This window comes from Marmota monax, unplaced genomic scaffold, assembly GCF_021218885.2.
Source record: "Marmota monax isolate L192 unplaced genomic scaffold, Marmota_monax_Labrador192_F-V1.1 WCK01_AAM20220418_F8-fsc00011, whole genome shotgun sequence".
NCBI lineage: Eukaryota > Metazoa > Chordata > Mammalia > Rodentia > Sciuridae > Marmota > Marmota monax.
In genome coordinates, this window is record NW_026693082.1 from 13,257,232 (window position 1) to 13,282,105 (window position 24,874).

At 37.1% G+C, this 24,874-nt stretch overlaps 1 protein-coding gene across 1 annotated transcript in view; it reads left to right on the top strand.

Annotated features, from left to right (window-relative positions):
* Nucleotides 1-24,874, top strand: part of Frem2 (FRAS1 related extracellular matrix 2) — a 179,761-nt gene that overhangs the window by 122,038 nt on the left and 32,849 nt on the right. The window contains exons 7-11 of the mRNA XM_046454228.2: nucleotides 11,385-11,534; nucleotides 20,819-21,028; nucleotides 22,410-22,607; nucleotides 23,660-23,824; nucleotides 24,530-24,712. Coding sequence (XP_046310184.1) covers nucleotides 11,385-11,534; nucleotides 20,819-21,028; nucleotides 22,410-22,607; nucleotides 23,660-23,824; nucleotides 24,530-24,712 — 906 coding nt within the window. The remainder of the gene's footprint in view (nucleotides 1-11,384; nucleotides 11,535-20,818; nucleotides 21,029-22,409; nucleotides 22,608-23,659; nucleotides 23,825-24,529; nucleotides 24,713-24,874) is intronic.

A 24,874-nucleotide genomic window follows, 5' to 3' on the forward strand; every position in this document is an offset into this window, starting at 1 on the left:
GAAACTTAGCAAGACACTGTGTCAAAATGAGAAAAGGCCGGGGATGTGGCTCAGTGACTAAGCACCCCTGGGCTCAATCCCTGGTACCAAAAAAAAAAAAAAAAAATGAAACAAAAAGGCTAGGGTTGTAGCTGAATACTAAAGTACCCCTGGTTCAATCCACACTACCTGTGTGTGTGTTTGTGTGTGTGATACCAGAGTACTAGGAGAGAGAGCAAATAAAAGCGAGGAAAATGATTGTTTCTGAGAGATAAGTTGTCAATAGCAAAACAGTGACAATATAAAGAACTTTCACAATGAAAAAGCTGCCAAGCTGAATATTACCTCCTCATCCACCTTGATGTTGCCCTTCATGTGTAATTGAGCACAAAGCATTGTGCTTATTTCTGAAGCCCTTCTTGATTATGATTTTTTAGCCTTCCCTCTCCCACTGCCTTAGCTGAGGACCTCAATACCTGAATCCACTGGACCACACGTTGGTTTGAACGGTTCCCAGCCTCTAGTCCTGCTTCAGTCAGTACATTGCATTCCTAGAGTTCTCTTTTCACAAATCAAGTTCCAATCCTGTCTCTTCCAGCTTAAAAATCAGCAATGAGTCTCCTTTTCTTTGTTCTTAGCATGGAGTGCTAGAACTCGCACGGCCTGGTTCTCACCTAAATGTCTTCCCCTGCCATTTCCCCTCAGCTGAGTTCTAGACTCCAGCCACACCACTTTCCATCCCATCAGGTGCTTGTTCAGTCAGCTTTTTCACTGCTGTGACTAAAAACCCAGACCAGAACAATTGTAGAGGGTGAAAAGTTTATTTAGGGCCTCACAGTTTCAGAGGTCTCAGTCCATAGATGGCTGGCTCCATTCCTCGGGGCTCCAGGTGTGGCAGAACAACATGGCAGAAGAGTATGAGGAAAGCAGCTCACATGATTACCAGGAAGCAGAGAGAGAGACTCCACTCTCTAGATACAAAATATATACCCCAAAGGCACACCCCCCAATGATCTACCTCCTCCAGCAACACCCTACCCACCTTCAGTGACCACTCAGTCAATCCCATCATGGGATTGACTTGAGGCTTCATAACCCAATCATTTCTCCTCTAAACCTTTTTGCATTGTCACACACACACAAGAGCTTTTGGGAGACACATCACATCCAAACATAACACCTCTTTTTCCTCCTACCTGAGATGCTTTTCCATTTCACTGCTGTTGGCCAACCCTGCTCAGGATTCAAGGCCCAGCTCACATGTTTTCTTCTCCTGGTTGCTGCTGTGGGGCAGCCTGCCATCTTGGAAACTGGGCTGCAACACCTGTCACCTGAGGCCTAAGCTCTGCTTCTGTGTCCTCCCACACTAACTAAAGGGCAGGCTGCCCTTCTCAGTCTCCAATTTGCATACAGTTCACCTGAGACCCTTTAAAATTTTTTATTCCTTGGAGACTTAAAATACAGATCTGTAAGCACCTAAGGGAAACATTGTCATAAAGAACAAGTGTTTAGAAAATCATAAACTGCATACCATGGAGTTGAGAAATCACTGAAGAGATCATGACAAGTTTTTCCTTCCCCTCCACGTTTATGAACTATCGAATCATATCGGATAAAAAAAAAATAGTCTTTAAAACAGAAGACAGGGAACAGGACAATGTCTCTTGAATAAAGAACATTCATGAAGCTTCACCACATACTACTAAAAGGTAGAAATTTTTGTTGAATATGACATTTAAATTTTAATTTAAACTTATGTTGACCCTCTAAAAGATCACATCAGAGTTTTGGAGTAAAACTATATTGGTAATAGAATCTCTGATAGCATTATCTTTTTGGAGAACAGCTATATTCTCAACAGAAATCTTGGAAAGTTTCAGTTGTTATCAGCATCCTAAGCATGTACAGGCTTTCCTTTTTTCTCTCTGAAAAAAAAATCATAGTTGGCAAGAAAAAACAATGTCAAATATGCCTTTAAAATGATATATGCTTTTAAACTTTCCCCTTAAATATACATTTGAACTTCAGTTTTTCAACAAGAATTTTGAAAATGCTTTCTGAAGACTAGATTAAAGATCATTCTTAAGAACGTATGTTTATATATTTAAAATATTTCTTGAGGAGAAAAGTAGAAAAGTCTTTAGTCAAAATTATTGAAACTGATTTTTTAAAAATATATTACTTATAATAGGAAGTTCATTAGGGTTTTTTTTTCCTTCTGTGTTTTTCTAATTTGTAAAAATAATAGAGTCAACCTTTAAAAGTTAAATGTACAGCAAATGAACCTGTATAAGAAATATATGACTTAGGAGGTGAAATGTCCTCATAATCCCATGCCTAGCCAATCAGCAGTCTGATATATAATCTTTACTGTTTTTGTATGCATCCGTAATATATACATACATTTTTATAAAATAATCATTTTATGCATGCCATTCTATAACTACTGTTAAAAAATTTTCATCACAGAAAAGTTCAAAAATATAAAAATAACACAGCAAGATATGTCCTCTGTATCAAACTAAGCAATGTTGCTATTTTTCAGAGTTTCTTTAAATATTTTTTATTTGCTTTGTTTGTGCAAGGCACATTCTATCACTGAGCTTCACCCATAGCCTGCTTCAGATCTTTTGAAGGTATCAAGCACAGCACATACAATATTAAGCCCCTCTTAGGATCTTTCAACTGCCATTGTCCCCAAGAGCAGCAGTGATCATAATTAGATATATATTTATTTCAACCCAATTTTTAAAATAAATGGCATTGTATTTTGAAGATCTGGTCATTTTGAGGGATTTAAGTGAATTTTAATTAACCCATTCTGAGTTTTCCCCTTTTGTAAGTATAAATAATATTACATTTAACATGCTTGTTAATGTTTTTGAAAATAAATAAATAAATATATGTACATATATATGTACATATATTTGTATGTATTTGTGGTTATTCTGTAGAGTATATTTCTAATGGCCTAATGGCCTCGTAGTTAAACAGCTGGATTGCACTGCATATACACTTTAAAGTTTTCCAGTTATTACAAAATCTCTGTAAAGTGCATTCCTACCAACAGTATCTGAGGAAGTCTGTTTTCTTATAGAGTTGAACTACTTTGGTTTTGCTTATCTTTTAGAATTTCATTGGTGTCCAATTTTTTTTCCCTGAGTAGTAACACAATTATTTATGTGTAACAATATAGTTTCTCTTCAGACACTTTCATATATATAATATATTATATAATTGGTTATATAATTAGACTTTTTCTTATAGTATTCTTAGAGCTTTTATTCATTTTGAATACTGATCTTTCATTTTAGGGGGCAGGAACATAAGTGCAAACCTTAGACAAATCTTAGGTTTTAACTTTTTATATTCTTATTAAATTGTTCTGTGTCCTCTCTATTTTATGAAAGTGGTGCAATAAAAACCTACTGTAATTGTAGACTAATCAATGTTCTCCTTTAAGTCTGTCAATTTTCACTTTAACTATTTCAATGCAAAGTCAAGATCATCATATAATTTTGATGGACTGTAGAATTCTTTTCTCTCTAGAATTCTGCATGTGAATTTTTTCTTTGCTTCCCCCCTTTCCTAGCTTCCCATTATTTGGGGAACATTTTCTTTATTCAGAGTTATTTTTATGACTTCTGCCTTCTGTCCTTTCAGTGACAACACTTATAATTTCAACAAAGATATTAACTATGTATCTAAGAAAGTTTGCTCTCTCTCGAGCCTAGCGCAATGGCACATACCTGTAATCCCAGCAGCTCAGGAGGCTGAGGCAGGAGGATCAAGAGTTCAAAGCCAGCCTCAGCAACAGTGACGTGTTAAGCAACTCACTGAGACCCTGTCTCTAAATAAAATACAAAATCAGGCTGAGGATGATTAAACTCAGTGGTTGAGTGCCCCTGAGTTTAATCCCCAGTATCCTCCCCTCTCCTCCACGCCCCCCCCCAAAAAAAGAAAGATAAGTTTGCTCTCTCAAAAAAGACCATAAATGCAAGATTAAACTCTTGCATTTATAACCTTCTTATTCTTGTCTCAATTTTTAGCTTCAGCATTGAATAGAAAAATAGCAATCATAATTATTATTTATGCCTTTTATCAGTAGGTATCAGGTGTACCAGCAAACTTTATTGATTTCTTTGTTTCACATAGTTTCTTGTATCCACCATCCATTGAATTTATTTTTTTGTATGTGTGCTTTTAGTAATTTTTCAATGTGCATGTTGTGGATGGCTGAACCCTCTTCATCTTTGATACTTGGAAAAAAACACATATTTTACCCTCACTCTTTTTTGAATATTTATTTTTTTGTAGTTGTACACAATAACATTATTTTACTTATATATTTATTTTTATGTGGTGCTGAGGATCGAACCCAGGGCCTTCCACATGTGAGGCGAGCGCTTTACCCCTGAGCCATAACCCCAGCCCCTACCCTCACTCTTGAATGGTGTTTTAATTTAGTTTCCTGTGCTACCCCCTCAAGAGTGGATTCACTGCGTCTCCAGACTCAGAGAGCAGCGGAACCACACTCACTTTGCTTCCACTTAGCACAGTGAGGAATTGGAATCCACTTTTAACCCACTTCTTCTGAGCACAGTCTTCCCCTTCCTCATAGAGTATATTAATGATAAAGGGGGAAATTTTCAAAGTTTCTAAAAGGAAAGAAAAGATTGTCTTTAATTTTTCATACAACTTTTGATATTGGTAAAGATAAGTGGAAAATATAAGATACAGTATCCCACAGTTGCCCTTAGCATCAATATCTCAACTAGTTGTTTTTTTTTAACCTGGAGATATGTGTGTGTGTTATATGTAATAGCCTAGTAGTCTATTCTTTTTTTCATTCTCCTTCTCTTTTTCCTTTTCTTTTCCCCCTGGTGCTGGGAACTAAATCCATTAGTGTTCTACCCCTGAGCTAGCCCAGCCCTTTTTACTTTATTTTGACACAAGTTCTTACTAAATTACCCAGGCTGCCCTTGAACTTGTAATCTTCCTGCCTCAGACTCCTGAGTAGCTGGAATTACAGGGGTGTGCCACACAATTGGCCTGGTAGTCTATTTTATGAAAGAACTATATTTTAACCAGCCCCCTTCTGGGGGATTTTGGACTTGTTTCTATGACACCCTAATATGAATGAAAGAAGTACATAAACATTTTTTGTGTGTGTATCCTTGTACATGTATGTTAGCATTTCCGTATGATGGATTTCTTCGTAAAACTTTTCACCATTGAAATCTTGTGGAAACCATTTATCATTATAACTCAGTTCTTTCTTCATAGTTGTTGAGGGTACAGGACTTTATCTAAATATGAATCTTAACTCCAACATTTCCCTGATGTGATACTTTGGGCAAATCTCTTGAACTCCTAAATCCTTGGTTTTCTTATCTTTGAAAAAAAAAAGGATTAATATAGAATATACTCAAAGGGTGGTTGTGAGCCTCAAATAAGATAATTGAATTTAAAACAAGTGTAGCATCTAATAATGAAGTTGCCATTGCTAAAGACGATGAAGTGAGCTAAAGCAACATGCAGATTGCTCATGTAGAGATTTTTTAAAAACTGGTTCTGTACCTGGGTGGAGGCAAGGGGCCTGAGGAATCTGTATCTTCTTGCGTGAGACAAAAACTAACAATAAAGTCCTTTAAAAAAAATCCAGTGCCTGGAGACCTGTGCTAAATATTCTGATGGGATAAATAAGAGGTGAGGGTACTTTTATATCTCCTTGGAATTCCAAAGCACATTCAACATGAGGACCATTGAAGGCAAAGTATTAAAGAAAAAGGGGTAAGGAATGGGGTTCTCTTAGAGTTCATTGTGGTTCAATTCTCTTTCCCTGTGGACTTCTTCCTGATCCAAAGGGCAGCTTGCAAAGTGATTTTATGGCTAGGACAACCTGTTTCTCTTTGGGAGGCTCCTATGCTTCTGGGTGCTCACTCACCCACCACAGAAACAGACATGTTCACTCTATCAATGGAGTACCTATTGCCAGGTACAGGCAGAGCTAAGTACGGGGAGGACACCAGTGAATAAAGAAAGATTAATGTCATGGGGGACAGGACATGCAATGATAGTGGAAGAGGAGCCAGGGCTTGGATAGGAGGTCAGCTAGCTCTCATAGAAGTGATGTCCCAACAGATTACTCTTGGGAATTAAGCTGTGACTCCTAGGCTAGGCTGGATGAGCAAGAGTTACCCGGATGAGGAGCAGGGAGGAGTGTCACTGATAACAGCCAGGTCTGGGACTGGTACAAGCAGGACATTGGAGACATTGCCTAACCAAGCAGAAAAGGGACAGTAGGTTGAAAAGGTAAACTGAGCCAGATGTTTCAGTGTCTTATAAGCCATGTTAGAAGCTTTTCAGCAAAAGGACTGCCCTGACACCATGTGCTCTGGGGATGGCCATTCCAATTAAGAGCCTGTTTCGTGGTTATTAGGGGAATTCAAATGGCAGGTGACGCTGGCTGCATAGGCATCTAAGTTAGTGGCAGGAAGACAGAAGGACACTAGGGGATGTGGTGGCACTGACTTGATCAACTCTGTTTTGGAGAAGTTTACCTTGAGGTGCCCTTTGGGATGTGGTTAGGTAGGTGGTGATTCTCAAGGTCAAAGCTCAGAAGAAAGATCTGAGTTGGAGACAGTTTTAGGAGGCTTCTTTGTATTATTTTCAGCCTGAACCAAAAGAAAGCATGAAAGCTTCTATTCGGTTCAGTTCTAAACAAACATGTTAGTCAGATCCACAAAGGTTATTTGACTGATGGTTCATGTACACGTGAGTAAATAAGACTTGGCTCCAGATAGCAATTACTCCAAGCACCTCTTGCTTTCATCTCATGAGACACAGTGTAATTGTAAACATCAATCTAGACACCTTAAAAAAAAAGTTCACTTTTACCCTATGGGAAAAAAACTGAAACTATTTCCCTTTGTTGCAGGTGTGTACACTGCATGGCTTGCCAAGCCTTCTCTTCTGCCTTTGCAGGAAAAAAAATGTGATTGTTTCTGTGCCATGTGGAGTAAACAAATCTCCAAATTTGAAAGTCTTAGTAATGCTTAATGAGCTAATTGCACCCTGGACTTGGAAGTGCAATGCCACAAAGCTTGGAGAGTAGATTTTTTTTTTCTCCCTTTAGGAATCTCACACTTTCACTAGGCCAATTGCAAACCTCCTCTGTACTGATCACATGCATTTTGGACATGACTTATCTTTCCTCTGCAGAAGAAATAAACTTGCATTATGGAGTCTCACCTGAGGGTGAGGGAGTGCTAAGAAATGGCTGTTGATATCATGTAGGTGTGGGCTGCAGGATGTGTGGCTTTCCCTGATTATCTGCTCATTCCTGGTTATAAATATCAGCTACTGACTGTTTTCCCCAGTAAGTCTGTTAACTTCAATGTAATACAAGGCATAGTGTATGTTTAAGAGCAGAATTAGAGAATTAAACAAGTGAACATGCTTTTGCTAACTTACTCTTAAGTTGTCATATGAGTATTTCCATGACTGATCCACAAAAATCTTCAGTTAATGCCTAAAAGAAGCTAATTTCCTAGGTAAAAATAAATAAATAAATAAATAAATAAATAAATAAATACCAAAGAAAGATATGAGTTAAAAATCTTACTCATAAATAATAATTATTTGCTAACACAAGCAATTATTCTGGATTTTTCATAGGTATCCTTCAATCATGGACAGTCTTCACCCATTTATCCTTTTCTTCCTTTTAAACTTGCTTGGCAGCCATTAAAATATTCCAGGAACATCTGGCTGTTTTTCCTGAGTGATGTCTATAACTCAACTCACTGCTTAAAAGATCTGTAGCTCAGGGCTGAAGTTGTGGCTCAGTGGTAGAGAGCTTGCCTGGCATGTGAGAGGTCCTGGGTTTGATCCTCAGCACCACATATAAATAAATAAAAGAAAAAGACCCATTGACAACTAAAAAATATATAGTTTAAAAAAAAAATCTGTACCTCACTGGGCATGGTGGTGCATGCCTGTAATCCCAGCAGCTCAGGAGCCTGAGACTGGAGGATCGCCAGTTCAAAGCCATACTCAGCAAAAGCAACATGCTAAGCAACTCAGTGAGACCCTGTCTCTAAATAAAATACAAAATAGTGCTGAGAGATGTGGCTCAGTGACTGAGTGCCCCTGAGTTCAATCCCCTGTAGCTCATTTATATGCATAAGGTTTTGTCCCAATACAAACAATTATAAACACTATTCAAATGTTAGAGATTTTGAAAAGATATTGAGAATTTGAAATACAAATAATCTGCATGAGTTCTAATTCATCTAGATATAAAAGTTCTAATATCCAGTTATTTTATTTTACCCCACCCAAGAAGCTAAGTACTTAGGGTATGGGTGTTTTTTTATTTTGTTATTGTCTTATAGGAACTATTTAATTGTATTTTAATCTCATGATAATTAATCACCTCAAACTTGAATGCAATGATTGCAATTTGTGTTTAACCCGTTTTCCAGTCATCCTCAGTGGAGCAGAGACAGAAAGAAATCTTCTAAATAACTTAAGTTGACTGATAATCAAAAACTTCCTTTTAAGGAAGTAAGTAATTAACTTTCCTAACTCGTTCTATTAACTGTTGTTTTAGAACTGAGGGATTTAGGATTAAAACCCTGTTTAGATTACCCCTCCTTCTTTCTGCTGGAGCTAACATTACACCACATAATAGGCAATATGACAATATTGTTTGCATCATTTATGGAACTTATTTATAGCATTGTTATATATGCTGCTCCCCCACCCACCCACACACATGTATATAAAGTACATGTGTCTGTTTACGTTAACTATTATCATTACTCTTCACTCTGAATGACCAGTTGGATAAAATTCTCAGAGTATGACATAGGACCTCCCACCACCACCACCATGTATGGATTATGCATTAATCTTTAAAATTAAAACTTGTTCTAAAGTTGACAAAACAAATCTGAACACACAAATGCAAAAAAAAAAAAAAACACACAATTTCTTCTCTGGTAAGTAGCTTCTTTGGTGTTTTATGATCGTACTTCCATGGTTTTATTCCATTCCATTCCTAGTACATATCTGTGAGGAGCAGGCAGATGGGAGGTAACATTATTAAATAGGTGATTGGTCCTTCCTGACTGCCTTTCACAGGTCTATCCCATAACTCAGAAACTTAATCTGTGCAATGCTATGGTTTCCCAGGAATGTAAAGAGATTTAGAGAGCTCACTTTTTGGTTGGAGGTGATTGAGCCTCCATGATAATTATAGAAAGCCTTTGAAAAGACATGCAGATGTGCCTGGTTTGCCATCTGGCCAGAGTAAGCCTTGTCAGGGCTTTCTGTCTTCACCTTTGCCCCCTCCTTAGTGTGAGAAATGTAAGGAATGTATTGGCTTGCAGTCCAAGTCTGCTTTGACTAAGGTGGATAAGATAACACCTTCATCTATACCGCACACTCACTTTCCCTAACAGCAGCCACCTTGGAGGGATGGTAGGGAGGTGGACTATGCTGTAGGCAGATTTATCACCTCCTGAACCAAAATATGCAAACAAAATGTCCAACATTGGTTTGGCATTATTTAAGAATTCAGGGCGACTGTGCTTTTAATCCTACCCACCATGTGAAAAAAAAATGAACAGACTTTTCTAATTTTAATAAAAGTAAATTATTTAGGACAAGAAAATAAAGAATTCATATTCAACTTGAATAGTGCACAGAGATTTTTTTTTTGGCTTCTGCAATGGCTTTTTGAGCCATTGTTGCCAGGTTTTGCTCCATTTTTTGGGAATTTGGGAATTGGATCAGATTCTCTGGAACATGACAATATCTTTTTAATGACTTTGTGTTCCAAGGAACAGTGATGTGAATTGCCCATCCTTTTAGATACAGTCCTTTCAAATCTCACAAAACTAGAGACAAATGACTAAAATATTCACTTCAAAGGGCTGTTCACTTTATGTGTGTACAATTAATTTTCTTAATGACTTATAAAGTGAGCTCACAAATAGGAAAAGTATAGACTCCACTTTTTTCCAATTTCCTATGTGCCTCTCTGTATTTCAAAATAAGTTCTTAAAAAAAAAAGCTCACAAATTATCTCTCAGTTTTATTCATTAGTCATCTGACTGCTTTATTCCAGACTCCTAACAGCTCTATCACAAAGTAAACTATTGGTCACAGGTAGAATCAGATGGAAAATAATTATTAGATTAGATCAATTCAGACTCATCACCAATCCTGGAAAAAAAGACAAAGTCCCAAAGCATATGCCCTAGTTTAGTAACCCAAGTCACATCATCTTCCTATATAAGGACAAACCCTGAAGTCTTGGAATTAGATGGTTTACTCACTGTTTTAGTCAGCTTTTTCACTGCTGTGACCAAAAGACCTGACAAGAACAATTTTAGAGAAGGAAAAGTGTATTGAGGGGCTAATGATTTCAGAGGTCTTGGTCCACAGATGACTGACCGTATTCATCTGGGCCTGAAGTGAGGCAAGAAAGAACATTGCAGAGGAAGTTCATGGTGAAGGAAAGCGCCTGAGAACCTGGAACCAGAAGACAGAGAGAGTCCACTCACCAAGGACAAAATATATACCCCAAAGGCATGTCCCCAATGACCCACCTCCTCCAGTTACACCTACCTGCCTACAGTTACCAACCAGTTAATCCCCATCGGACAATTAATGCACTAAATCGGTTAAGACTCCCATCACCCAATCATTGTACCCTAAAAGCTCTTGCATTGTTTCACACGTGAGCTTTTAGGGGACACCTCATATATAAACCATGACAGTTTAGGAAAGCTTCAGTTGATAGAGAAGATCCCCCAAAAAAATACACAGGTACCAGCAATCAGTTCTCCTTAAAGTCCTTGTGGCTGGTGATCACACATATTCAGTCTCTTTGCACCAGTATTTTCTCACCCTATTCATTATAACGGACCCAAATACATTGGATTAAGCCCAAAATCTAATAGATAAAAGACAGAATGCAAGTATAATGTCTCCGGATCAGAGTGGAAATTTGGTAGGAGATGATGAATGCTGGGGCCAGACTTTAAAAACAGTCTTATGTGTTACATTTCATTTCGTTCTTTTTTCCATCTAAGCTTTCAAGAAGTACATTTAGAAGCCATTCATAATCCCAGATAGGGACGACAAACTCATTCTTATGCCTCAAGGTTAAAAAGTTCCATAAAGCACTTTACCGTAAGTATTTTTGTTCGTGAGCCATGGCACTTTTACCTAACAACTGTATGGATGCACAGAATAAAGAGATTTTGCTTACTAAAAGGAAAACTTATGATGATATAAGATGAAGGTAACTCTTCTTTGAAATCGCGTCAGTAGCATTTGATGTGAAAAAGTAAAAATAACAGAAGTGGTTTGTGGTCCATTCCTAACAGAACCCAGCTTCTACTTTGGGAATGTGCAGTACTCTGTGGACGAGAGCTCTGGCCATGTGGAGGTGCAGGTGTGGAGAACAGGTACTGACCTCTCCAGGCCTTCCAGTGTCACAGTGAGATCTCAGAAGACGGATCCTCCTTCTGCGGATGGTGAGAGGTTTCCCATATTAGCTCTTTTGATTGCTCTGCAGCTTTCAACTATCAGGACACAAAATGCTTCACAGCCAGAATGGCTCTGCTCTTACTGAAGCAGTCTGGATGGATGTTTTTTCCTGATATCTTCTCATAGTAGATGAACTTGGGCTTTATTTACTATTGTGGGACATTCAAGGGCCATGAATCAGAGGCTAGGTTAAAAATGAAAGACTCAGAGACTCTGAATTCTATTTTTCTTTCCAAAAACACTTTTTAAAAAATATTTTTATTAGTTGTTGATGAATTTTTTTATTTTATTTATTTGTGTGTGGTACTGAGACTCAAACCCAGTGCCTTACACATGCTAGTCTAGCACTCTACCGCTGAGCCACAACTCCAGTCCCCCAAAAACACTTTTTAATTTTGTTCTTAATTGACACATAATCATTGTACACTTTTATGGGACACCATGTGATGTTTTGATACATATACAATTGTCCCTTGATATCATGGGGAATTGGTTGCAGGATTTCATGAAATGATACTGTATTTGCATATAATTTACATACATCTTCTGTGTACTTCACGTCTTTATTCTAGAGTACTTATGTCAGATCACATGAGTCCTATGTAAATTGTTGGTATATACTAGTGTTTAGGGGATAATGGTTAGAAAAAAAGAGTCTGTACGTGTTCAGTCCAGATGCCACCATTGTTAACCCATGTGTGAGCACATAATGGTGACTCAAGGTGAAGATGCCCCAACAATGCAGAAGAGAGACTGCAGAGTGGTGAAAGTGGGAGGCCATGTAAGGTGCATCTACATGTCACCTCACTTGTAGGATTCAGCCTAGTGCTTAGAATGTGGCAAATTCAAGTTTCACTTTTTGTAACTTTCTGAAAATTTTTTCCACATTTTTTCTTGGTGCATCGTAATTGTACATAATGATGGGATATGTTGTTACGTATTTGTACGTGCACACATATAACAATATAATTTGGCCAATATCACTCCACAGCAATTCCCAACCCCAGATTCCTTTCTTCTACTGATCTTCCTTTGATTTTCATGAGATTTCCTGCCCCCTCCATCTTTAATTTACTTTTTCTTCTTTAGCTTGCACATGAGAGAAAACATATGGCCTTGACCTTCTGAGTGTGGTTTATTTTGATTAAAATAATGGTTCTAGTTCCATCCGTTTTCCTGAAAATGACATAATTTCTTTTTTTTTCTTTATGGCTGAATAAAACTTAATTGTGTATATATACCACATTTTTTTAATCCATTCATCTATTGATGGACACTTAGGCTGGTTCCATAGATTGGTTATTGTGAACTGGGATGCTATAAACATGGGTAGACAGGACCCCTAAATCTCAGGGAATAATACAAAGAGTTGTTAAATGGGATGACATCAAATTAAAAAGCTTCTGCACAGCGAAGGAAACAATTAGGGACGTGAAGAGAAAACCTACATAATCAGAGAAAATCTTTGCTAGCTACTCTTCTGACAGGATTAATATCTAAAATATATAAAGAACTCAAAATTTTACACAAAAAATCAAATAACCCAATTAATAAATAGGCAAATTAATTAATTAGATCCTTCTCAAAAGAAGAAATGTAATTGGCCAACAAGTATATGAAAAAATGTCCAACACCATTAGCAGTTTGGGAAACACAATGCAAAACTATACTGAAATTTTTATCTCACTCCAGTCAAAATGGCAGTCATCAAGAGCACAAATAATAGACCTGCGCAGGACCTAGGCCCAGAGTAGGCCCGAGTCCATCCTGCCACGGGCAGACTCCTGCTGGAGCTCAAGCTCCAGCACAGGACTGCCTCCGCCCACCTGCACAGGACCCAGGCCCAGGGCAGGTCCCACTCTGCCACATACCCCCCGAACCTGGAAGCTCAGACCTAACCCACTTCCATTTTGGGACACTGCAGACATCGCCATAGACTTCTCCACGCAGTAGCCTCTACCTTTGGACAACAGGGTCTAGAAACAGCTGCATCTTGGAGCAGGCATTCCAAAGACAGTATAAGGCCCATCCTTTCATCTTTCACCATCTCTGAAAGACATTGCATCCATCTTAGGACACCTCCACTGCTGTCTTGAGATACCTCCACTTATTGCTGCCACCAACTTTAGTTGAAGTAGCATACATCGAGGGACCCCTGCAGGGTCTGGAAGTCCAACATCAAGGTGAGGTACAAATAATCTGCACAGATACCACAAGATTATAGGGTAGAAACTGTAATATCTCAGATCCACACTGCAAGAAAGGAAGACACATAAACAACATGAAAAAACAAGGGAGGAAAGTGCCCCAAACAAACCAGGGTACTACAGTGACAGAACCTACCGACAGTGAAGTTGATAAAATTTCAGAGAAAGAGTTCAGAAGGTTCATAATTAAAATGATCTGTGAGTTAAAGAATTAAATGAGCAAATACAGGCAAAAATTGATCACTCCAACAAAGAGATAGGAGAGCAAATATAGGACACCATTGATCACACCAACAAAGAGATAAAGGAGCAAATAGAGGTAGCAAAAGATTACTTCAAGAAAGAGATACTCTAAAAAAAAAATCAGAAATCCTTGAAATTAAGGAAACAATAAACCAAATAAAAAACTCAATAGAAAGTATCACCAACAGACTAGATCACTTGGAAGACAGACCATCAGATAATGAAGACAAAGTATATAATCTGGAAAATAAAGTTGACCACACAGTGAATATAGTAAGAAACCATAAACAGAACATCCAAGAATTATGGAATAGCATCAAAAGACCAAATCTAAGTTATTGGGATAGAGGAAGTCACAGAGTTTCAAACCAAAGAAATGCACAATCTCTTTTATGAGATAATATCAGAAAATTTCCCAAACATGAAGAATGAATTGGAAAATTAAATACAAAAGGCTTACAGGACACCAAATGTACAAATTTACAATAGATCTACACCAAGACACATTATAATGCCTAGCATACAGAATAAGAATAGAATCTTAAAAGCCGCAAGAGGAATCAGATCACATATAGGGGGAGACCAATTTGTATCTCAGCAGATTTTTCAACCCAGATCCTCAAAGCTAGGAGATGATGGAACAACATACACCAAGCTCTGAAAGAAAATGGATGCCAACCAAGAATCTTATATCCAGCAAAATTAAGCCTTAGATTTGATGATGAAATAAAAACCTTTCATGATAGACAAAAGTTAAAAGAATTTACAACTAGAAAGCCTGCACTACAGAATATCCTCAGGAAAATATTCAATGAAGAGGAAATGAAAAATAATGATTAAAATCAGCAGAGAGAGGTATTAAACTAATCAAAGGAGAAACCAAGTTAAATATCAAAAATAAACAAAAATGGCTGGGAATACAAATCATATCTCAATAATAACCCTGAATGTTAATGGCCTAAGCTCACCAATCAAAAGACATAGACTAGCAGATTGGATTAAAAAAAAAAAAAAGACCAACAATTTGCTGCCTGCAAGAGACTCATCTCATAGGGAAAGACATCCACAGACTGAAGGTGAAATGTTGGAAAAAAATCACAGCACTCACATAGACTGAGGAAGCAAGCAGGGGTCTCCATACTCATATCAAGTAGACTTCAAGATAAAGTTAATCAAAAGGGATAAAGGAGGACCCTACATACTGCTCAAGGGAACTATACACCAATTATAAATATATATGCCCCAAACAATGAAACATCTGCTTTCATCAAACAAACTCTTCTCAAATTCAAGAGTCAAATAGACCACAACACAATAATTCTGGGTGACTTTAACACACCTCTTTCACCACTGGATAGATCTTCCAAACAAAAGCTGAACAAAGAAACTATAGAACTCAATAATACAATCAATAACTTAGACTTAACTGACATATATAGAATATTTCATCCTTCAACAAGTGAATACACATTCTTCTCAGCAGCACCTGGATCCTTCTCTAAAGAAGACCATATATTATGCCTCTAAGCAACTCTTAGCAAATACAAAAAAAGTAGAGATACTACCCTGCATTTTGTCAGATCATAATGGAATGAAATTAGAAATCAATGACAAAATAAAAAACAAAAGCTACTCCAATACCTGGAGATTAAATAATATGCTAATGAATGAACAATGGATTGCAAAAGACATCAAGGAGGAGATTAAAAAATTCCTAGAGGTAAATGAGAACACAGATACAACATACTGAAATCCCTGGGACACTATGAAGGCAGTACTAACAGGAAAGTTCATTGCATGGAGTTCATTCCTTCAAAGAAGAAAAAGTCAACAAATAAATGACCTAACATTACATCTCAAAGCCCTAGAAAAAGAAAAACAAACCAACACCAAAATTAGTGGAAAACAGGAAATAATTAAAATCAGAGCTGAAATCAATGAAACTGAAACAAAAGAAACAATTGAAAAAGTTGGTTCTTTGAAAAAATAAATAAAATTGACAAACCCTTAGCCATGCTAATGAAGAGAAGGAGAGGAAAAACTCAAATCACTAACATATGTGATGAAAAAGGAAATATCACAACAGACACTACAGAAATACAGAAGATAATTAGAAATTATTTTGAAAACTTGTACTCCAATAAAATAGAAAATATCAAAGGCATCAACAAATTCCAGAGGCATAGGAGTTACCCAAATTGAATCAGGATGATATACACAATTTAAACAGATCAGTTTCAAGCAAGGAAATAAAAGATGCCATCAGAAGCCTACCAAACAAGAAAATCCCAGGACAAGATAGATACACATCTGATTTCTACAAGACCTATAAAGGAGAACTAATACCTATACTCTACAAATTATTTCATAAAATAGAAAAAGAGAGCACAATTCCAAACTCGTTCTATGAGGCCAGTATCACCCTGATTCCAGAACCAAGCAAAGATACCAAAGAAAGAGAACATCAAACCTATATCTCTAATGAACATAGGTGCAAAAATTCTGAATAAGATTCTGGCAAATTGAATACAAAAACATATCAAAAAAGAGTGCACAACGATCAAGTGGGGTTCATCCCAGGGATGCAAGGTTGGTTCAACATTCGAACCTAAAAGACCCAAAAAATTCCACCAGAAAACTTGTAGAACTAATAAATTAATTCAGCAAATTAGCAGGATATAAAATCAACACCCATAAATCAAAGGCATTTCTGTATGTCAGTGACAAATCCTCTGAAACGGAAACAAGGAAAACCAACCCATTTACAATAGCCTCAAAATAAAATAAAATACTAGGGACTCAACAAAAGAGGTGAAAGACCTCTACAACAAAAAACTACAGGACATTAAAGAAAGAAATCAAAGAAGACCTTAGAAGATGGAAAGATCTACCTTGCTCTTGGATAGGCAAAATTAATATTGTCAAAATGACCATACTACCAAAAGTACTATACAGATTTAATGCAATTCCAATCAAAATCCTAATGACATTCCTCATAGAAATAGAAAAAGAAGTCATGAAATTCATCTGGAAAAATAAGAGACCCAGAATAGCTAAAGCAGTCCTTAGTAAGAAGAATGAAGTAGGTGGCATCAGTATATCAGACCTTAAACTATACTACAGAGCAATAGTAACAAAACAACATGGTATTGGCACCAAAATAGACTTGTAGCCCAATGGTACAGAGTAGAGGACAGAGAGACAAACCCACATATATACAGTTATATATAATATATTATATTATACATACAATATAATATATATGTATATTAGACAAAAATATACATTGCAGAAAAGAGAGCCTCTTCAACAAATGGTGCTGGGAAAACTGGAAATCCATATGCAACAATGTGAAATTAAACCCTTATCTCTCACCATGCACAAAAATCAACTCAAAGTGGATCAAGGACCTAGAAATTAAACCAGAGACACTGCACCTAATAGAAGAAAACTTAGGCCCAAATCTCCATCATGTGGGATGACTTCCTTAATAAGACTCCTATAGTGCAAGAGCCAAAATCAAGAATCAATAAATGGGATGGATTCAAACTAAAAAGCTGCTTCTCAGCAACAGAAACAATCAGTGAGGTGAATAGAGAGCCTACATTTGGGGAGCAAATTTTTACCACATGCACATCAGATGGAGCACTATTCTCCAGGATATATAAAGAACTCAAGAAGTTTAACACCAAAAAAACAAATAACTCAATCAATAAATGGGCCAAGGAACTGAACAGACATTTCTCAGAAGTTGATATACAATTAATTAATCAACAAATATGTGAAAAAATGTTCAACAATCTCTAGCAATTAGAGAATGCAAATCAAAACTACTATAAGATTTCATCTCACTCCAGTCAGAATGGCAGCTATTAAGAATACAAACAACAGTAAGTGTTGGTGAGAATGTGGGGAAAAAGGCACACTCATACATTGCTAGTGGGACTGCAAATTGATGCAGCCAATATGGAAAGGAGTATGGAGATTCCTTGGAAATCTGGGAATGGATCCACCATTTGACCCAGCTATTCCTCTCCTAGGTTTATACCCAAAGGAATTAAAAACAGCATACTACAGGGACACAGCCACATCAATGTTTCTAGAAGCACAATTCACAATAGCTAAACTGTGGAACCAACCTAGATGCCCTTTGTTTGATGATGGATAATGAAAATGTATTATATATACACAATGGAATACTGTTCAGCATTAAAACAGAATAAAATCATGGCATTTGCAGGTAAATGGATGGAGTTGGAGAATATTATGCTAAGTGAAGTTAGCCAATCCCAAAAATGCCAAATGTTTTCTCTGATATTAAGGATGCTGATTCATAATGGGGTTGGGGGAGATCATGGATGTATTAGATAAAATCTAGATAGAGCAAAGGGGAGGGAGAGGAAGGGTGAGATCATAGGGGTAGGAAAGGCAGTGGAATGAGATGGACATCATTACCCTAAGTACATGTATGAAGACAAGAATGGTGTGATTACTTTGTGTACAACCAGAGATATGAAAAATTGTGCTCTATATGTATAATATGAATTGTAATGCATTCTACTGTCATACATAACAAATTAGAATTTTAAAAAAGAAAATGAATAATAAATGCTGGAGAGGATGTAGAAAAAAAGTAACACTCTTACACTGTTGGCGAGACTGTAAATTAGTACAACTACTATGTAATTCGGTATGGAGCATCCTCAAAAGACAAGGCATAGAACTACACTTGACCCAGCTATACTACTCCTCAGTATTTTTCCTAAAGAATTAAAGTCGTAATACTACAGTGATACATGCATGCCCACATTTGACTTCACAATAGCCAAACAGTGATATTCTAAATTCTAATGCCTATGTTCGCATGAGCTGATTTTCCATATTTGGGAAATCTAACATGGTTGAATGTTGTTAAGTTACATGCACAACAGTAATGCTGACTACCCTCAAAGAAATCTGAAGACATGTCATGCATCTTAATTTGACTTCCTCCTTATTTTAACCAAGTGTCCACAGAAGTACATAAGACCCAAATTCTTTTTCATACTTCATTGTACAAACTGTCCCAGCTACCACATGCTTCTCTCTTATTCTGAGATCTATATCCCAAAAAGCTGATCATAAATTTAGGGCAAGCATAGGGTTCAAGATTTTTTTTTTTTTAAAAGTTGTTGATAGACATTTATTTATTTATATACGGTGCTGAGAACCAAACCCAGTCCCACATATATGCCAGGCAAGTGCACTACTGCTGATCCCCAGCCCCAGCCCCTTTCTTTTTTCTAGTCAACCAACAATACAAAGTCTCGCATATACATAGATTCATCATTGTGTTAGGAATGTGTGAACTGTGCACACATATGTCATATACACATCACATGTTCATAATGCCATTTTCAAAAGTCAACTAAGTTTTATCTTTTTCAATGCATTAGAACTAGTGTGGGGCTTTGCATACTGCAAGTATTCAGTAAACAGTTGTTTAGCCAATTTTTTATTTATTTTTTTTCAAATTTTTTATTTTTGAAAGGAAATTTCAAATCAGAATCTGGAGAGAGGGAAAGACAAATGAGAATAAAATGTAAGAAATGGAGGCAAAGAAAATAGAAAAAGAATTACAAGGAGATACAATTTTTTTGTTGTTTTATTTTATTTCAGTTTTGATTTTTGTTTTTGGCACTGGGGATGTAACCCAGGACCTCGTGCATGCTAAGCTACAACCCCTGCCCCAGGAAATAAAGAAAAGTCTTGAAATGAATTAAAAACAAATACTCTTAGAAAGTTACACATTTGGAGATAAAGTAGGTACAAAACGAGAGTTAGAACAGCAAAAAGTATGAAAACAGAAGCAATAATGCTGAATTACTTTCCTCTAGTTTTAAATATTTATAGATGTAGTGGCTAAAGATTAAGAGATAGTTTCATTTTTAGCTACTTTATATTTTTTTAATATTTATTTTTTAGTTGTAGTTGGACACAATACCCTTGTTTTATTCATTTATATTTATGTGGTGCTGAGATCAAACCCAGGGCTTTGCACATGCTAGGCGAGCGCTCTACCGCTGAGCCACAACCCCAGTCCCCTACTTTAGATATTAATGGAGATACCAACACTTCATGGTCTGAAAAATATTAAATCAAAGATCAAATAAATCTTTGGAATAGAAGCTTGCTCTTGTTTCCTTGCGAATGTGGGTAGGGGTAGGGGACAGCAGCTCATACCTGAAATATGTTGCTGTATCTAACAGACAACCATACATCTAAACAGGGTGTTCTATGGTAGCTCCAGAAATATAGAAATAAGAAGTATGATATTTAACTAATGTTTAAAAATGCTTTGTATTCATATATAGTAATTTATATTAAATTTAACATTTGATTGACACTGCTGATTGTTTTAGATTTGATTTTTTATTAATTTATTTATTTTAATTATGTATATGACAGTAGAATATATTTTGATTCATTGTACACAATTGCCGCACAACTTTTCATTTCTCTAGTTGTACACTATGTAGTGTCACACCAAAATCATATAGATTTTATTTTTATTAGCTCCATTAGAGGATTCTAATAGAGGAACTATAATGCAGAAAGCTAAAATAAGGAATCCAAAGTTCAACCATTATACATAGATTCAGTTTAGAACCTGATCTTTGATTCACCCCCTCAACAGCCAATGTGGATACTACTAATCTTTTGCATTTCATTAAAGTATTTGTCTGTATTATTATGCTTGTCTCTATTTTTAATAAAATATATCTATCTAATTTATTTCTTGTATATCTTTTAACTGAATAATCCTTTTGTTACTATCATAGCTGGAACAGACTATGTGGGAATCAGTCGCAATTTAGATTTTGCACCTGGAGTCAATATGCAGACTGTTCGTGTTATCATTCTGGATGACCTTGGACAACCAGTGCTGGAGGGAACTGAGAAATTTGAACTGATGCTTCGTATGCCTATGAATGCTGCCCTTGGGGAGCCCAACAAAGCCACGGTGTTCATAAATGACTCTGTCTCAGACTGTGAGTGCCTGTTAATTTTACAAATATAAAATGATGATCCAGGGTTTATATAATTCACAAGTAGAACAATAAGCTATGTATTCCTATATTCATCTACCAGAGCCGCCATTATAAAAGACTAAGACTAAAAGCCATTATAAAAGACTACAGAAATTGATTGCCTCAGAGCCATTGGCCAGAAAGTGCTAGCAGTGTTGGTCCCTTTTGAGTTCTGCAAAGGAAGGGTATTCCAGAACCCTTTCATTGACTGGGAGGTGGCCGTCTTATCCCTGCCTCTTTATATCATCTTCTGTGTCCAGTTTTCTGTGTTAAGAGAACACCAGTCATCGTGGAGTTGGGCCCACAATAATGTCCTTATTTGAACTTAGTCACCTCTGTAAAGTCCCTGCCTACCAATAAGGTCATATTCTAATGTTCCGGAGGTTAGGACTTCAACATGTGAATGTGACAGGGGCAGTGGTAGACACAGGTGCAGCCCGTACATATACATTAGCAGGCCCCGTCCTCCTTTCTCCTCCTATCATTTTGATAGAAAAAGTCTTACAAGAAATCCTTTAGACTTCTCAAATTTCAAAGAAAACAGTGGTGTTGTCATCAGTATTTTGTTTGTATCCCAAGAATCTCCCCACAACAAATGGGTAGAAATCCATGGAGCTGTGCAGACCATTACTCAATGGTCTTTTCCCGCTTCATAAGACCCACAAGACACTTTCATTTCCTTCACCCAACCACTTCTTAGATTTCCCTAATATAGTGCCAAATATATTGCTCTGTGACAACCGGCCGATGAACACATGGCAGAGCTCTCTGAGGCATCATCACAAGGGAATGCTGAACATGTCAACCCTGATGATTCTGATTATGCTTAGAGGAAAGTGCTTGCCAATGAGACTTAGGTGTAATTGACCCAATTTATGTGCCTCAACTTTCTCAGCATGGTCTGCATGAACTTTTTGTAATTAAGTGCATAATATTTAGTGTTCTTCATACCAAGAAATTCTGAAATCCCCTGTTTAACACACTGATTAGGTTAAGGCTCTCATAACCCAATCATTTCACCTCTAACCTTTCTTGCATTGTCTCCCACCTGAGCTTTTGGGGGACACCACATATCTAAATCATAACACCTACTTTAACATTTCATTGCATATCCTTATTCCACAAAATAGGCAGAGCAAAATTTCAATGATAAGGAAACCAAAGATCTTAAAGTTAAGTGATTTCAATTTCAAAACATGGGCAAATGACCGAGTAAAGACTCAGATCCTAACTTCTCATTTCTTTTCTCTTATTCTTTCCACTGTATCCCATCTTTCAAAATGCCATGTTCCTTGAGGAAATTTCTGTTCACTTTGATCCATAAGATTATTTATTTTTGCAGTGCCCAAGATGCAATTCAAAGAGCGAGTTTACACTGGCAGCGAAAGTGATGGGCATATAGCTGCCATGATCCACAGGAGCGGTGATATCCAGTACAGGTCTTCAGTGCGATGCTATACACGGCAGGGGTCTGCACAGGTGATGATGGACTTTGAAGAACGCCCAAACACTGACGTCTCCATCATCACATTCCTCCCTGGTAAATCAGAGCTTGGAAGTTTCATATGGAATTTAAGAAAAGCAAGTGTTTGTTGAGAAGTATGCATTTGGGAAATACAAGTGCCTTGACTTCAAGCCTGTGAGATGTTTTCACATGCACTCAATGATAAGATGAAGCATCTGAGACAGGTTGAATGAATGTGCTTTGTGTTTCTGTATTAACTCACTGATTCCTAAGGAAGTGCTATATTATTTATTTGCAACTAAGTGGACAAGAACATATCAAATGAGCAGATCTCACAATACTGGGAATTGAACTTCATTTTGAAATGAAATAAACCTCACATTTTAAATATGTATTCAGTGCCTTAAACTATTTGATTATTTTGATCCAGTAATTATAAGAATATATTCTTAAAGAATAATAAATGTGTAAAAAAAAGTTTACTTATGCCGATGTTTGTCACAAAGTAACATTTATTTTAAGGGAAAACTGTAAATAACTTAAATAAATGGCCAACAATTAGAGAACTATTTATTTGAACATCTATACTATAGTATATTTCATTGTCATTGAAAACCATTTTAAAAATTATTGAGATGAGGGAAAATTTAGGACATAATATTGGCCCTATTCGTTAGAGGCAGGGACCTAATTGGTCTTGAATTAATGCTTTATTTAATAAGACAAAAGTAAATAATACTAGATACTAGTGATGTGATCAAATTAATGATAATCAACTAATACAAACCCACTAAATTTGCTTCCTAATCAGAATGCTAGAAATTCCTCTGCAAAATTGGTATTTGCTCTTTTTCCTCTTTGTTTTCTAAGATGAGTGATAGAATTTACAGCAGACATTAAGAAAATTCCCTGTACGAATAAGGTCAGTCATAGCATGTGTTTAAACATTTATTCACTCATTTGGCAAATATTTATTGATGGCTTATTTCATGCCAAACACTATTCTTCCCCTGAGACAACAGGGGAGAGTAACATCCCTGCTCCTGTGATGTTTCATTCTAATTGGTGACGTATGGCTCCTGGCCTATGGGATGTGACTGACCTGCTGTTATTGTTATTTGTTCCAGGTGAGATTGAAAAGCCATGTGTCCTTGAGCTGATGGATGACATACTCTACGAGGAGGTGGAAGAGCTCCGCCTCGTACTTGGCACTCCGCAAAGCAGCTCTCCCTTTGGGGCTGCAGTTGGTGAACAGAATGAAACTCTGATAAGGATCCGAGACGATGCTGATAGTAAGAAGTCCTTGCTCGTGCTCAGCTGTGAAATCCATCCCTGTTGAGGTTTTAGGCAGCTCAGGAAAAAACCCCAACTGGCTGAGTAAGATTTGAAAGCAAATGAGAAATAAGAAAAAGACTAAGACAAATGGAGAACAAAACAAATCATTAAAACTGATAAAGTTTGAAGGCTTGGGATGCGGCTCAATGGTAGGGTGCTTCCCTGGCATGAGCAAGGCCCTGGGTTTAATCCCCAGCACAGCAATAAAAATGATAATAAAAATAAATAATAATACTAAAAAAAAGAAAGAAGAAAACCAAACTGATAAAAGTTGATTTTGGAGACTATGACTTATATCTAAATAAGGAAGCCTAAACATTCATCCCTGGACCTCTCCTTACACACACTTTGGGTACAAGTATTCCTGGGCCAACAGTCTACTCCCTGCCTGCCCCCTGCCAGTGGTTTGCTCCTGTATATTTATGGCACAAAGGGACATCCCAGAGCACATGTTCTTTAGGGGTTGGTTAATTCCCAGAAAGGAGCTGAGCTAACTTAGCAGCTTCACTTTACACACTCGAAACTAACATTGAGTGAGGGGACAGAGAGAAGCCAGGATGTAATAGTAATTACTCTCCTCCCACATGGAAGGAAACATTAGGAATGGGAGAAAAGTGTTCCCCTAACTAACAATTTAATCTGTCTGTTTTCCACAATTTTAGAGACTATTATCAAATTTGGAGAAACCAAATTTAGCGTCACAGAACCCAAAGAACCAGGAGAGTCAGTCGTGGTTGAAATTCCAGTGATTCGCCAAGGAGACACTTCGAAGGTCTCCATTGTGAGAGTCCACACCAAGGATGGCTCAGCCACCTCTGGAGAAGACTATCACCCTGTGTCAGAAGGTATGGAGCTCCCAGGGCCTGTCACCAGGTGGATCATGCCAGCACTGCGTGTTGGTGCTAGGCCCTTGAGAAGAAGAAAAGCTTCAGCTGAAATGCAAATACAGCCGCTCTTTTAAATTCATCTTCTTTAGAAAAATAAAGAACAGAATTTATTTCTAGCAT